We start from the raw sequence: 16,047 nt of genomic DNA, 5'->3' as shown, positions 1-16,047 counted from the left end.
TTCTCAACCTATATATTCAACAAATTTTTGATTCACTGTCTTGAAATTTGGTATATAGGGTACTCAGACATGTGGAAACCTTTTTAATTGGTTTTCATCCAGAAAAAAAAGGATTGCTAAGGGGGTCAAAATTTAAAAATTAGTACTTGGGGTCATCGGATTTTAATCTGTCAACTGTTTCACAACTGTGCATGCACTTTCATGAAACATGACAGCTTCCTTATGTTAAGAATCAGTAGGTTTGAAAACACTTTAAAGATCATGTCAAGCTGGTCTAATGGTTATCATACTTGACTCACTGTATTTAGGTTTTGGTTTTGATTCCAGCTAGAGTATTTTTTTTTTACTTACAAAAATTAAACTATTTAGAAAAAACATAATACTTGCATGCACATATCTCAGTTTTTTTTTTTTTTACTTCATTTTTGTAAGGGAATTTAATGTTACATTTAATACTGATGTGATTTCTGTTTATAATAAATCTGCATTAATTAAAATATAATATTAATGTGTATTTTACAACCAGGCAATGCTGTGTGGCCTGCTAGTCTATATAATCAGAATCGACTTAAACTTCTCTTTGAATACCTACATGATCAGATTTACCCTATTTGATATTTCATCATCAGTACTTACGCGGACATCCCCTTGAGTCGGTAAGCAAATATGCTGTGAGGAGGTGCCATTTAAATCAACAGATGGCACAACACTATGGCGGTCATTACACTGATATTTATTTCTGAGGAGAAAAAAAAAAAAGCAAATGGTAATGATAGATAAAAGGTAACAATTTTTGTCAAAACCAGAAAATGATTTATGTTGGTATTAAAATGATTATGTGAAACTTGGTTTTTGTTCAGAATTCTACCTATATATAAAATTAAAAAAAAAAAAAAAATGAAAAATCACTATAAATCTCTATACCAGTAATATAAATGAAAATATCACATTTTAAAAACATAAATTGATTATAAAGTAGTTTTATTTTAATAAAGAAAATCACTTTTAAGCAATTAATGGAAATTTGTAGGTATTACAACATAAAGCTCACAAGTTTGAATTATTGAGTTATCTTCCTTTGTTTCTTGATTTTGTTTTTTAAAATGGCGAGTAACAGCCTTTCTTTAGTTACTAATAAAATTTGATTTTTTTTTTTTAGCCATAGAAAAAAATAATTGATTAATTTACATGATTTTTGGAATATATTTTTTTTCATCATGGGTGTACATACATCATATACATTTTTCTTTATTTTTGATTTTAAGATAGGGGGGAATTCTGGATAAAAACCTGAAATTTTACTAGAAAAGTAACCATAATGCAACTCTGTATTTGTCCATACAGAGTTGCTCATCTTTAATTGAAACAAAAAATATTATGGAGAAAATAAAAGGTTAAAAAATATGTTAAGACAGCTTTAGAAACTGACTTTCAAACTAACCTATTTCTGGCCAAGTCTATATTCATCTCTCTTTCTGTCAACCCCCCCCCCCCCATATTTCTTTGGCATTTTTCTGTTAACTGATCCTGCTACCTCAACTGTTCTACGTCTACTAACCCTAAAAAATGCAAAACAAACTGTAAATACATATATTATGTAGTTAGTTTAATTTAGCAAATATGGATTAATGGATTAAATAAAAAAAAGTCATTCAATAATTCATCCAATTTACCTGCATTTTCCAAAAGCTTTGAGATTCAAGCAAAGTTTTATTTTGGGGTTCAAGTCTTCATCCTAGAAAAGTAATTGAAGAATCAAATAGAAAAAAAATTACAAATTTATTCATTGAAATAACAAAATGGATTTTAAATAAACTTTTTCAAATAGTTTTTAAAGAGACAAGAAAATTAGTGAAATACAAAAATTTTTTTAATCCAACATTATACTCTAGATTAATTCTTCTTTAAAGTGGATATATTGTATATTGAATTAAATTTTGCATTCATTTTATCAATAGCTAAAATCATATTTCTCTAATTCATTCCCCACAGCCAAAAGCATTTTTGTCATAAAAAAATGGACTAATAGTTCACTTCTAATTCATCAAATTAAAGACTTTTCTGATAATTTTAGTTTAGTTATTAGCTATAAAAACATCTGTCTTATTAGCTATAAAAGCAGCTGTCATCTATAATATAAATCTCACCTGTTTGTTTAAATATATGTATGTTTGTTTGTATACCTGCCTAAAACTTTTTACAAGGCAATGGATTTTCACAAGATCAGTATCATTTTGAAGCTCGACCCTTCAGACAACAAATATCGAAAAATTGGCCAAAAACATTAATTCCTTCACCCTCAGCTAGGCACTTTTCTACAGGGAGGGGTCGATTTTTGCCAATATTTTCCAAAGTCATTCCCTCTTTTTGATTGTATAGCCTTAATTTAAACCCATGTCACTTCTGGTTTGGCAATGGGCACAACAGCAAAGACATCAGGGTTTTTTTTTTTTGCCGCCTTACCGATATGGGTTCGAGCCTGCCTACTACCACTTTTTTTTTTTTTTTTTTGCTTAACACACCTCCAAAACCCCGGGCACCTAGGCTAGTCTTTTAGAAAAATGGTATTCTTACCATTGAAAGAAATAATTTATTGGTTATTGTTCCAAATGTCAATTGAAAACATGTTTTAATAATTGGCTGAGCAAATCAAGTAGCACATTCCATCATTCATGTGTAGACACAATTACTGTAATTCTCAACAGAATACCTTAATATTGAACATCAGTCAACATCTACTCAATAGTCTTGATTACAACACAGGCAATCTCAAATTATTGGCTTCTGCTCTGTCATTTTTCCTTTAGAAAAAGTTTTGAAGGCGTTTTGCATTTCTTATCAATAATCTTGGTTGTGTGAACAAAAGAAATTTGTCCATTCTCTAAATCTTTTACAAAAATTATAAGAATTTTTTCTCTAGTGGAGTGCATGTCTCAACTGGGAAAATTGAGTAACCCAAGAAACTCCTACTCCCACGTCTGAACCTCAAACATTAATACGAAAAGATAGATGCAAGTCGCATAAATACTTTAGGATTTGTTTACGTCATAAATTTATAAATGAAAAGAGGCCGAGACTGAGCAACATCAGCAGAGATGTGACGGAGGCTCAGTTATTAATGGTATAGATTGACAACCTGAGTGCGTGTTAGGCCGATACAAAAAGTATAATGCAAGGGGAGTAATTCTTTACTTCGTTGGGCAAAGTTGCCTCCCCTTGTCAGAGTCCTAGACTTTGAATTCTCAGGTGATCAACAATCGGAAGTAGGGAGAGCAGAGGGAAAAAAAGAGTGACTTTCAAAATAGAGAAATGTAAATCATTCCAGTTCGTTCCTGTTGTCATACTTGGATTCCAACCTTTCATGTATTATTTTTGAATAGTCGTTACGTGTGTGTGTGTCTCCATAATAAATGTATATCATTATGTAACAGCGAGTGAATTTCTTATTTGTTCATAATTATTCCATTCTTTCATCGTGTGCTGCAACCATACCCACGAGAAGGCTGGACACCCTGCGGTAAGATATTTTATGTTATATTGATCCTAACACATCTCCCACTATATAACAGTGTGCCAAGTTTGAATCCAGTTCTGTTGCACGTAGACACTTTCAGTTAGGAATGTTAAAAACCTTTATGTGGTTCCCCTTCCTGTAAGTACCAGATATCCTTCTAAACAAAAATTATTAATAGAAAGATACTGAGGAAAGAATAGCAACAAAATCATAAATGATGTTCAAGAACAACACGTTAGTAATGGTTGTAACGTAATCCCCCATAAGAAGAGTTAGAACTATGCTGAGGTAGCTTTGTATTCCCGGGTGACGCCAGATAACCCAAGGATTTAAGATAGAGAAGATAAATATACATATTTTATTTCATGTCAAAATAGATATTGTTTGAAAATCAGAGAAATGTATTTTTACAGCTAAAAGTTGACGACATGAAATTTCACTTAGAACCTTGTCTGGCCTTACCTGAACCCAGGGTCGGAGGTCAGAATTGACATCTGTCCTTGAAAATCATACTTAGATTTCAGTGTGGGAATTGTACCCACGCAAAACCCTGGGGCTTAGGATTTCGTGGAGATTTCGTGGCGAAATCTTATTGGCTAGAGAGAAGTACTACCCCATCCACTTACCTTACTATAAATACAACTGTCGTGCGAAAATTAATGAGAAGAGCGAGAAGAGTTGAGTCGAACAGAGTTCAGATCAGAGTAGAGAAAAGACGTGACCCCTCCCCACCTCATCCATCCGTCGGTCGCTGTCTGTGAAGAGAGTTGAGACTTTGAAAAGAACTTACAAAATCTGAATGAGAATTGTAAAAACATTTGTACATAATTTTATGAGAATTAAGCTTTTGTAGATAGACTACAATCGTTTGTCTTTCTTCCTGCCTGCCGCTTCGATATTTGCTTTCAGCATACCAGATTACGTAACAACCTCCGAGGAGCCTAGACGACCACGTGCCGAGATCCAGTGAAATAAGAGTCCTAGCCACCTCCTCCAAATAAATTATGTTTATTCTCTACACCTTTTATAAAATGTAATAGTAAATAATAAGATTATTTTGCAGTTTCACTTGGATTTTGACCTTATTGTGCTACAAACGTTTTTTTCAGTTTCTTACAGGTTTTGGGGACTATTTACATTTCTTGTTGATAACCTTTTTTTTTGTGTAAACAGAGGAATTTGTTTATTTAGTACTTGTACAGTTTAATCAAGACATTAAAAAATGAAAATATCGAAAAAATGTTATATTGTACGTTTCCGTTATGGAACGAAGTTCTCTGAAAAAAAAAAATTTCACTCAATTTCATCAAGTAGATTTTTTTTACAGCGAAAAAACAATTTGCTATGATACCAAGCAAAAGGTTTGATTTTTAGGAAGAAAAGCTAATAATAAAGATGGGGAGGGAGTGTTGGCGCTTTACATGGAGTTATCTCCCCATGGCGTGTTAAAAATTTTCACTATGGCTGACTTCAACGCGCTCTCATAAAAACATGTTTTTCCACTGTAAAAAAAAAAAGTACTCGATCAAATTAAATGAAATTTTTTTCGGAGATCTTCAGTCCAAAACGGATACGTACAATATAACCTTTTCGATATTTTCATTTTTTAATGTCTTAATTAAACTGTACAAGTGCCGTTTATTTTCTAACCCTTTTACAAAAGTGACAATCCCTACAACTCATGTTCAATTCATCTGCAGTGTTTCTGAAATAAATAGTACAATATACCTACTTTGCTGTAATCTGTCGCCAGTCCTGTCACTTTGTTCGTTCTGAACGTTTGAATACTGTTCTCAATCCTCTTCACTATTACTTTCTTTGATGCTTGGAATAAGAGCTCAAGTGTTTCGTCCTAATAGAACTTTCAGTTCTTTGTCTTCAATAGTTCTTGGAAGGGAGCCATAAGTTCTGCTTATGAAAAGACGTATGACACGATTCATGAGTCCAAACCAGAACCTAACCCTGGTGATATTTGTAGGGGTAGGAAAGTGAAGTATGGCTTCTGTCATTCTTTATGTCATTTTAACACTGTTTGCAATAACCAGAAATCCTGCAAACTCCACCTCCATTTCAGCAAAGTAAAACTTGTTCAGATTAAATACTATCTCCTTGTATGCACAGTGACATGTAATCAACCGTGTGCCAGAATGAAGACTTCAGTTTTGCTAAAAAAAATAAACCAGAGACTTCGAATTGTAATAAGGGAGGTAATTATTTTCAGAAAACTTAAAAAATCTTAGGACAATTTAGCAAAACTCAATTTTCACTTATCTTGGAAAACTATTTACATTAATAATTAATTTTCTACCTTATCGTTTTTCATAATTTTTGGATATGTTCATTACTACAACATGACAATTAAGTAGACACCATTGGTTTTATTTGAAATTCAATATTTCGATTTTCACTCAAACAAAGCTCTAATAACGAAGAAGCACCAAAATTTCTTTTCCAAACATTTCCTTAACAATAGTAATAAGAATATAAGTCCATCGTGACCACCTGAGAATGGGCCAAAGTCTTATCTGAAATTTACATCTTTGTATTGAAATTATAACATTGATGATTCAAAAACTGATCAGGTTGAACTTTTGCATGGTGGTTGAGTGATCAAAAAGCATACATTAAATTTGAAAAAAAAAAAAAAAAAAAAAAAAAAAGTTGAAATTCAATAAAATTTCAATCATACCTGAACGTTTCAAGATCATATAAGAGGGGGGAAGGAGGGGTATCATTGGTCACATTATGGGCCAAATAGTAAATCTCTATGATAAACAGAATTGAAATATCACTAAAAGTGTCAATTTTACATTGTCTGTTACCCTGACCTAAATATCTCAAAATTAAATCAGTTTTAAAGTAAACATGAGCAGTATTTTACCTAAATTTAGTGACAATTGGTCAAGTGATATGCACACTAGGCTGTAGACAAACAAATAAAAATAGTGACAAGAAAACAAAACTTGACTGAAAACATAGCCCTGTTAGTGGAGGAAATAAGTTATAAACAAAAGGTATTTTAAGAAAACTAATTTGCTTGTTAGAACTTTTAATAAAACAAGGATTTTTATTTTTTAAACTTTCGACTAATTCTTTCTAAATGTAGAAATAGTTTCAAATAGTCTATTAACCTGACGTATGTTGGAAAGGAAATCCCAAGTCTCTTTGTCCGTAACATTAATGCTCCTCATCAAGAAAGATCGCAGGCTTTTCACTTGTTTTTTATTCTCTGGTATTATTAGAATATAACTCTTGACAATCTTAACAGGAGACTGAAAAAAAAAAAAAAAAAAAAAAAAAAAAAAAATTTTTTTTTTTATTAGTACTGAAATAGATTAATAGTAGCAACAAGCAATAAAAGTGAAAGTATTTTTGTTAAAAAAAAAAAGAAAAAAAAAGTATGCAGAATAAGGACTGTGCTATTGTCAGAATTTACTAAGCAGTTTACATAAATTGCTGGAAAGTGCCAGACAAACGTTTTGTGATTTGTTTTTTTTTTGTTTATTTTTTCCACAAATGCTGGCCAATTTTTTCAATGAAAAAATATATTATTTCTGTTATTGCAAAGATAATTCAATGAAAAATTACTTTAAAAATAAAAATAATATTCTTTTACTTGTTATAAAAAAATACAATTGGACAATTTTTATAAAATTTCCAGAAAATTCAAATCAAGAAAAAAAAAAAAAATTCATTGTAAGGTAAGTTTTATGAATAAATATTTATTTTTTGAATAACAAACAACTGATATTAAACAAAACATTTTGATTTTTTTTTGTTCAAATCAAGATAAATATTTAGTTTATTTTATTATAAAACAATGATAGCAAATATTTTCTGAAATAACGTTGGTAGCTGCAATTTTATTGGTTCACCAGTTTGGCATATTTGGGCATTTTACGTAAAATGCACAGAAAATTCTAACAATAGCATGATCCTTATTCTGCATAAGCACCAAAAAATCTATAAAGAAATAAGTATTACACGATTTTAATTAAATTTTCCTTATTTATTAATTAATGTTAATATAAAGTATGAACTTAAAAAAAGATTCTTTTAAAGTCACTTAAATTATATTGTCAGAGAGTTATAAAAAAAAAAAATAAAAAGAATAAAGGCAATTCAACTGAAAAGAGCAAATGAAAAAAAAAAAAAAAAACTTATATAATCTGCTATTTTTAGAATGATATTCTACAAAAAGCTACTGAAAACTTTTTTTTAATTATTTATTATTATTTCGACTATGGATATAAAAATACTTATTTTGTTCTTGAAATGAAGCAGGGGAGGGTAATTTAAGCGACCTAAAAAAGAGAAATCTATAAGCTTTTTTTCTTTTTAAACAATAAATATTTTATATTAACGTTCATTTATGAATTCATAAGTATTGAAAATTTCTCCAAAATTGAATAATTCTAATTTTCATTTTTTCCAAGTCAAAGGTATAATTTCTTTGAAAAATAAAAAAAAAAATTCTCAGAAAGTACAAAACAAACTGTAGCGTTGAAATATGATAAAAATCAACAAAGATGAGAATGGTAATAAAACAACAAAGTTTTATCACACAAAGAGAAAAAAAAAAGAAAATGATAGATTATTGATTATAGTTTTAACTTTTTCTTGAAATTCTAAAAATAATCTGAAAAAATTAAAAAAATGTTCACCTGATTATTTTTGTAATGTTGATAATAGTTACTCATTGTTTGTATTCTTAAACCAATGTGGATTTTTTTCTTTGGCATTCGATAATGGACGACACATGTAGCATCATTGATAAACAGATCACATAAAGCTGTATCCGAAGAGACTGAAATAATAAATCGTTTAAGACAAAGGATTTTTTAGGGATGACAAAAACTCAAGAAATCGTTTCAATAGTTTCTTATAAGAAAAACAATTTATTAATAATTAGCAGTAGGCACCTGGCCTTGCTCAGGCATAAAATGTTTTAATTCATGGAGATTTTGTATTTATTATTACAGAGTCAATTATCTATCAAGTATTATTTATATATAGTGCTCATTTCAAAAGTTTAAAAAAAAAAATTAAAAAAAATAATTACTTGGTGCCATCAGTTAGAATTGAAACCAAAACATTTAGCGTTCCAGCCACATTTCCTACTGCTTGAGCTATCGACAGATGGATAAAGTTAAAATTGAACCACTTCAAGCTTTGAATGAATTAATGAATGCACAGAAGTAATAGAAATGTTAGCAAATTGAAATAAGCATTTTGCATTTCAATTTGCTGATATATATATTTCTGTACGCGTTATTGTTACATGATAAGGTCTGTCCCCTTTTCATGTAAGTATAAAAATAGAGAGATTTAGTTAAAATGAAAATAAATTAGCATAGACGAAATTCGAACCTCGTAATTTAGGTTTAGAAATAGATTACAAGAGAGAATTAGCAAAGGAATGTGAAAACAAACCATTGTTTAGCTTAGAGATAAAATAGTTTCAAGAAAAGAATGTGCGTTGTCAATTCTGTTATAAAAATTCAATTGAGGAATGCAACTATAGGATAATTTAATAAACATGTTTTTAACATGTTGGAAATATAGGTTACTGGGAATATAGGTTAAAATTCCTTTTGTAAACAAAGGAAAAAGTTTTGGACACGCATTTCCAGAACACGTGAAAGAAGATACATGTTTTAACATGTGTATGACGTCATGGAAAACGGGAAGTTCTCGATATAGTTAGAAACTTGGGAGAAACTGGGAGAGAGTCTGAGGACGACAGACGACAGTCCAGACATGGGATTCGAACGTCTAGAAGCGAGACGGTCACTTTTGAAACTTAGAATGTGAAGCTTTGAATTCTTGATTCAGAAAATAACGACCGGTCGGGAGAAGAAATATACTCATCATGTGTTTTTATAAACGTCGTCTTTGTGTTGTAATTCTACCAAAAGGTAAAGTGAAAATTGTCATTATATGTCTTGTATATCATGTGTTTTAAAATGTCTTTACTCGACATCTCATATCTACAATGTGAACACTAAGACTGTCTGAACACTGTTTCATCACTGAAAGAGCTTCTATTACACTTCTAAGTATGAACATTTTATATGTATGAATCACTTTATAACACGAACAATCTCTCTTACAACAGCTCTCTCTCTAAGTCTCAACATCTCTCTTAATACGACTCTCTTTTACTAAGACTCTAAGACTGCACTTTAATTAGACTCACTTTTAACAAGAAATATGAACAATAACAACAATAATACTAATGAAACCCCTATAAAACAAATACAATTTGGAGCCAGAAGTGACCAGACCACCCAGCAAGGGTGGGTGTAGAATAATCAAAAGAACTGTGTTAGTCAATAATACACAACAACAATAATAATAATAGCAGCAACACTTACCAAGGGTCCAGCTCATGCACAAGACAGACATCAGATTAAGCTGGACTGAGGGCTTGTATTTATGTACAAGCATATCCAATCAGGTGATTCAGCCAATCACAATCCAAGGAATAGACTGGCCCATGTGTGCACAATGGAATCTCCCATTGTGCCATAAATAGTTCTCCTCTTTCATGAGAGGTAACTTTAGTCTTTGTCAAGTTATCCACAACTTGAACGCTGACCGAAAGTCCACTACACAATCCAACATGGCGCTACGAACAGGATTCGAGACAGAAGATTGGGAAGACTATTTCCTCAAAGCAGGCATTGCTGCCGATTCCGCCAAGAGCTACGCTGCAACTTTTGTGAAGGAAAAACTGAGGAAAGAAAACCTTCAAGTAATGGATCGAGCCATGCTAAGAGAATTGGGAATCACAACAATGGGAGAAGCTCTGTCTATCCTTCGACAAGCCAAGGAGCTCGCTACCCAGACCACCTATGCTAAGGCACCAGCTGCCAGGCCTCCCCAACTTCATCTCGAAATGACCCCTCAACAATTCAGAAAATTTCGGATTGACTGGGAAGTATTCACCAGAATAACGGACATGCCAACTTCTCAGGCCAATACCCAGTTATACAGTTGCGCTGATGAATCCGTTCAGAACGCAATCATAAATACGTACCCTAAGTTCTTCACCACCAACCCAGACAAGCTGCTAGAGATGACAGAAGCATTGGTAACTCAAAAATCAAATCCCATGGTCCATCGGATGACATTTGCAGCTATATCACAGCATGAAGATGAACCCATCCAACAATACCTTGTTCGTCTTAGGTCCACGGCCATAGACTGTAATTTTTCATGCCCCAACTGCGATCACGACCTGTCCGACATTTACATCAAGGACCAATTTATCAAAGGGATATCGAATGATACGCTTCAGACCGATCTACTGGCAAAAGCCGGGTTGCTAAAAACTCTCAACCAAAATATTTGTCATGCTGAGGCATTTGAGTCTGCACTACAGGACCAAACCGCAATGACTGATACCTCAGACATAGCTACAGTCCGGATATCAATGTATCGCAAAAAAAAAAAAACAGTGCTGTACGGACTAGCAGAGGCAATATTCGCACTAGCTCTACTGCTACTCACAACGATAACATTGCTGATAAAGAACCCCGTCAAACCTGCATAGGTTGTGGTAGTCACCAACACGGTACTCCAAGGACAAGTGCCCGCCATTTAACATGTCCGGCATGGAATCAAATGTGCAACACTTGTGGGAAACTTAACCATTTCTCAGCAGTGTGCCGGACAAAGAAATATCGCCCGGCAATGATAAAGAGTTTTGAAGACCAAGAAGCTCCCATGAATACACTCATGGCCCATATCACATTCGATCAAATGAGGGGCACCATTATGACTACAGAAGGTGATCTGTTAACTGAAATAAATGCATCAGTAATCCCATTCTCACCAAAACCAGATCCCAGACGAGCTGTCAATATCCCTAGGAGTTGTAGTACAACGCTAAAGGTCTTTCCCGACAGTGGTGCCGCCATTTGTCTTGGGGGACCAAAGCATTTAATCAAAATGGGCCTCACAGAGATTAGTCTTATCCAATCAAGAAAGATCATACGAACAGTTGGAGGTTTCACACTCATGTGTCAGGGTTGGCTACCAGTTGAGTTTGTGGTCAGAGGGAAAACAACTAAACAAGCCCTCTACATATGCAAGGGCATACAACGGCTTTATCTCAGCAGAGCAGCCTGCATCGATGTGGGAATATTGCACAAACATTTTCCAAACCCTTTAGCAGACGTACATGAAGAGGTAGACACCGAGTCTAAAAAGTGTGTAGATCAATTGCCAAATCGCCCCAAAAACCTCCCTTTTCCCGCAACAGAAGATAGCATAGGCAAACTTAAGAGCTGGCTCCTAGAAAAGTTTGCCAAAACGACATTCAACAAAGATGGGATATTTCCAGCCATGTCCGGCCCAGCTGCCCACATTCACCTCAAAGAGGGAGCAATCCCTAAAGCCAGGCATAACCCAATTCCTGTACCCTTCCACTTCAAGGAACCAGTAAGACAAGCCCTTTGGAAGGATGTAGAAAAAGGTATCATAGCTCCAGTACCCGTGGGTATGCCTACTGATTGGTGCAGTACTATGGTAATAACTGCCAAAAAGAATGGTAATCCAAGGAAAACAATAGATTACCAACACCTTAACTCTCAATGTAAGCGAGAAACCCACCATACTGGGTCGCCATTTCAGTTAGCACTGCAAGTGCCACCTAGAACAAAGAAAATAGTCCTAGACGCTGTTGATGGATACCACTCGATTCTCTTAGACAAAGAATCTCAACCATTAACCACCTTCATAACTGAGTGGGGAAGATACATGTATCTTAGGATGCCTCAAGGATATGTCGCATCTGGGGATGCTTACACTCGCAGATACGATGAGATAATAAAAGATATCCCACGCAAGGTGAAGATAGTAGACGATACCCTGCTATATGACTCTAGCATTGAGGGAGCCTTTTATCATACCTTCGATTTTCTGCTCCAATGTGCTAAGAATGGAATTGTGCTCAACACCGACAAATTCCAATTCTGTCAGGATGTCGTACAATTTGGAGGCCTCCAGATAACTTCTTCAGGAGTGACCCCTTCTGAGTCCATGATACAAGCAATACAGGATTTTCCAGTCCCAAGGACAATTACTGATGCCAGATCATGGTTTGGGCTTGTCAACCAAGTAGCCTGGGCATATTCACTGGGTCCAGTTATGGTGCCTTTTCGGGACCTCGTCAAACAAAACTCCAAATTTGCTTGGAATCAAAACCTTGAAGACGCATTCAAAGATTCCAAGCGAGTTATAATTCACCTAGTCCAGAAGGGGGTAGCAACATTTGACAAAGACAGAGCAACTTGCCTTGCTCCAGATTGGAGCAAAGAAGGAATGGGCTTCCTACTCCTACAAAAACATTGCCAATGTACCATGGAAAAAGCCCCAATCTGCTGTTCCGAAGGTTGGCATCTGATATATGCCGGCAGCAGATTTTGCACGGATGCTGAGCGCAGATACGCACCAATAGAGGGTGAGGCAGCAGCAATAGCATGGGCATTGGAGAAATGCCGTATGTTCGTCATGGGTTCTCCAAACATCATAGTGGTCACAGACCATGAACCTCTGAAGGGGATATTTGGCGATCGTGATCTGAGCAAGATCCAAAACCCCCGGCTCTTTAGACTAAAGGAAAAGACCCTGAGATACAGATTTACCATACAGCATTGCCCCGGGAAGTGGCACAGAGGCCCTGATGCAGTTTCCCGCCACCCAGTGGCGATGGTGCAAGCCCTCCTTGATGTATTTCCAACAAAATCCTCTCAAATGGATATACTGGAGTCGAACAACATAAGCAACATAACAGAGTCAACAGCCTTAATAGCAACATTTGCAGACAACAGTAATATAGCCATGCTATCACCAGACCTAATTCGTTCAGCAGGTCGTGGCGATCAACAATATAACAAATTAATAGACACAATACAGCAAGGCTTCCCAAAAACACGTAATCTCACTGCTCCCGAAATCCGTGAGTATTGGGAGGTGAGGCACCGCCTTAGCACTGACAATGGTCTAGTATTGTTGGATCGAAGGATCGTCATCCCCAAAACACAACGAAAAAGGGTCCTACACTGCCTGCATTCTGCACACCAAGGAGTAGTCCGCATGAAAGCACGTGCCAACGAATCGGTGTACTGGCCAGGGATGGATGCATCAATCCGCAGTATTAGGGCGAATTGCATGGTATGCTCAACCATCGCACCTAGTCAACCAAGGGAGCCTATCATTCCAACACGATCCCCAGAGTGGCCATTCCAACAAATCGTCATGGATATTTTTTATATTGGAGATCACACATACCTTGCCTGCGCAGATAGGCTAACTGGTTGGCTAATTTTATACCGCCTAGAATCAGGTCACACTACTACAACCAAATTGATGTCCATATGCCGACAACTGTTCCAAACATATGGTGCCCCAGAAGAACTCAGCACCGATGGCGGCCCACCTTTCACTTCCAGCACGTTCCAAGAATTTCTGAAAACATGGTGTGTTAGGCACAGATTATCTTCTGTTGCGTATCCCCAATCCAATGGCAGGGCAGAGCTTGCAGTAAAAACTGCAAAGAGGATTGTGAAAGGAAACACAGGCCCCCACGGTTCCTTGGACAATGACAGTGTTGCCCGGGCCATCTTGCAGTATCGGAATACCCCTATCCAAAGCATTGGCCTATCACCGGCCCAATTATTACTTCACTGTCGACTACGTGACTCCATCCCATCACAGCCAATCCTCTACAAGCCTCATCCTGAATGGGTGTCAGCGGCACAACATCGCGAGGAAATGCTCTACCACCGCAATGCAAAAATAGTAAAGATACAATAAATATACCCACAACCTTCCACCATTACAAGCTGGTGACACTGTAGCCATCCAAAATCCAGTCAATCGCAGATGGAACACAACGGGCAAAATCATCAGTTCCCTACCAGATCGACAATACCGAATCAGGGTTAACGGATCCAGAAGGATCACACTTAGGAACCGCCGTTTCCTCAGAAAATGCGAACTTAAGCCTGCACCAACCCCAATACCAAGTGCAGCACTAGGACCAACAAGTCCCTCAAGCGATACTACATTCTTGCATCTCCCACTATCTCCCTGTAATAGCACATACACAGCGACCAAACCCCAACAACAAACCACACATATATCCCCACGCTTTCGATCAAGGATTCCCCGAGCTCTTTCTAGGTTACTACCACACAACAAACTAGGCCTAAAAGAGAAATACACCTCTCACACAACCCAGCCTACTCGTGGGGGAGGGGGAGATGTAGAATAATCAAAAGAACTGTGTGTCAATAATACACAACAACAACAATAATAATAATAGCAGCAACACTTACCAAGGGTCCAGCTCATGCACAAGACAGACATCAGATTGAGCTGGACTGAGGGCTTGTATTTATGTACAAGCATATCCAACCAGGTGATTCAGCCAATCACAATCCAAGGAATAGACTGGCCCATGTGTGCACAATGGAATCTCCTATTGTGCCATAAATAGTTCTCCTCTTTCATGAGAGGTAACTTTAGTCTTTGTCAAGTTATCCACAACTTGCCGCTGACCGAAAGTCCACTACACAATCCAACAAGCTCTCTAAGTCTCAACATCTCTCTTAATACGACTCTCTTTTACTAAGACTCTAAGACTGCACTTTAATTAGACTCACTTTTAACAAGAAATATGAACACTAACAACAATAATGCTAATGAAACCCCTATAAAACAAATACAATTTGGAGCCAGAAGCGACCAGACCACCCAGCAAGGGTGGGTTTAAAAAAAAAAAAAAAACTTTGGTTACCACAGAAAAAAAAAAAAAAACGTTTTAAAAGGGTCCAAGATAATTAAAAAGTAATTAAATAAATAATACCACGAAAAAAAACAAAAGACATCACACGATCACAGAAATGCGAACAAAAAGAAAAAAAAAATTTGAACACACACGCACACAGAAAACTAAAGTTTACAAGAAAATATTAAAAAAAAAAAAAAAAAAAAAAGGCCGATATGCCATAATGAATGATAAAAGAGATACGGTCAGTTAAAAAAAAAACAACCCACGAATATTTCATTCATATAAAATAAAAAAATGCAAGAGAAAAATTGTTGAATACGGCCGCACACAAATAGAAAATAGGACAGTGTGTCATTCATAAGAATGTGTGTTAATGTCTGAATTGTTTAGAGTTAAAACAGTCAATCATAATAAATAACAATTTAGTGTCAAAAGTCGAAAGTACATTTAAAATTCTCGAGTATTAAAAGGAAGAATGAATAAATAAATAAATAAAATACACTATAGCAAAAAAGAAGGATGCAGAAATGAAAATCAAATTTATGCATTGTGAATAATTTTCGGCTTTTTAGTGTGTTTTAATTGTTCTGGTCTTTGAAAAAGGGACAAATTTTTGTTTTGTGTCAACAGACTTTTGAAATGTATAATGTAACAAATTTTTATTATTTTTTTTTGTGTTTTGTTGCAAAATGTTTAAAATGTATTAAGGTATTTTCTTTTGAAAATGTGT

General features: G+C 35.2%; 1 protein-coding gene across 2 annotated transcripts in view; it reads right to left on the bottom strand.

Annotated features, from left to right (window-relative positions):
• The window catches only part of LOC145277630 (uncharacterized), a 195,434-nt gene that overhangs the window by 98,513 nt on the left and 80,874 nt on the right, over nucleotides 1-16,047 (bottom strand). For both annotated transcript variants that reach the window (XM_080129188.1, XM_080129189.1), the window contains exons 21-24: nucleotides 8,179-8,321; nucleotides 6,646-6,786; nucleotides 1,674-1,735; nucleotides 637-739 (exon numbers count right to left, since the gene is read on the bottom strand). In XM_080129188.1, the coding sequence (XP_079985314.1) occupies nucleotides 637-739; nucleotides 1,674-1,735; nucleotides 6,646-6,786; nucleotides 8,179-8,321 (449 nt within the window). The remainder of the gene's footprint in view (nucleotides 1-636; nucleotides 740-1,673; nucleotides 1,736-6,645; nucleotides 6,787-8,178; nucleotides 8,322-16,047) is intronic.

The sequence above is a fragment of the Euprymna scolopes genome, chromosome 6 (genome assembly GCF_053919585.1).
Source record: "Euprymna scolopes isolate OS-2025 chromosome 6, ASM5391958v1, whole genome shotgun sequence".
NCBI lineage: Eukaryota > Metazoa > Mollusca > Cephalopoda > Sepiida > Sepiolidae > Euprymna > Euprymna scolopes.
The sequence above is the reverse complement of the archived record's forward strand: the minus strand, read 5'-3'. Positions and strand labels throughout refer to the sequence as shown.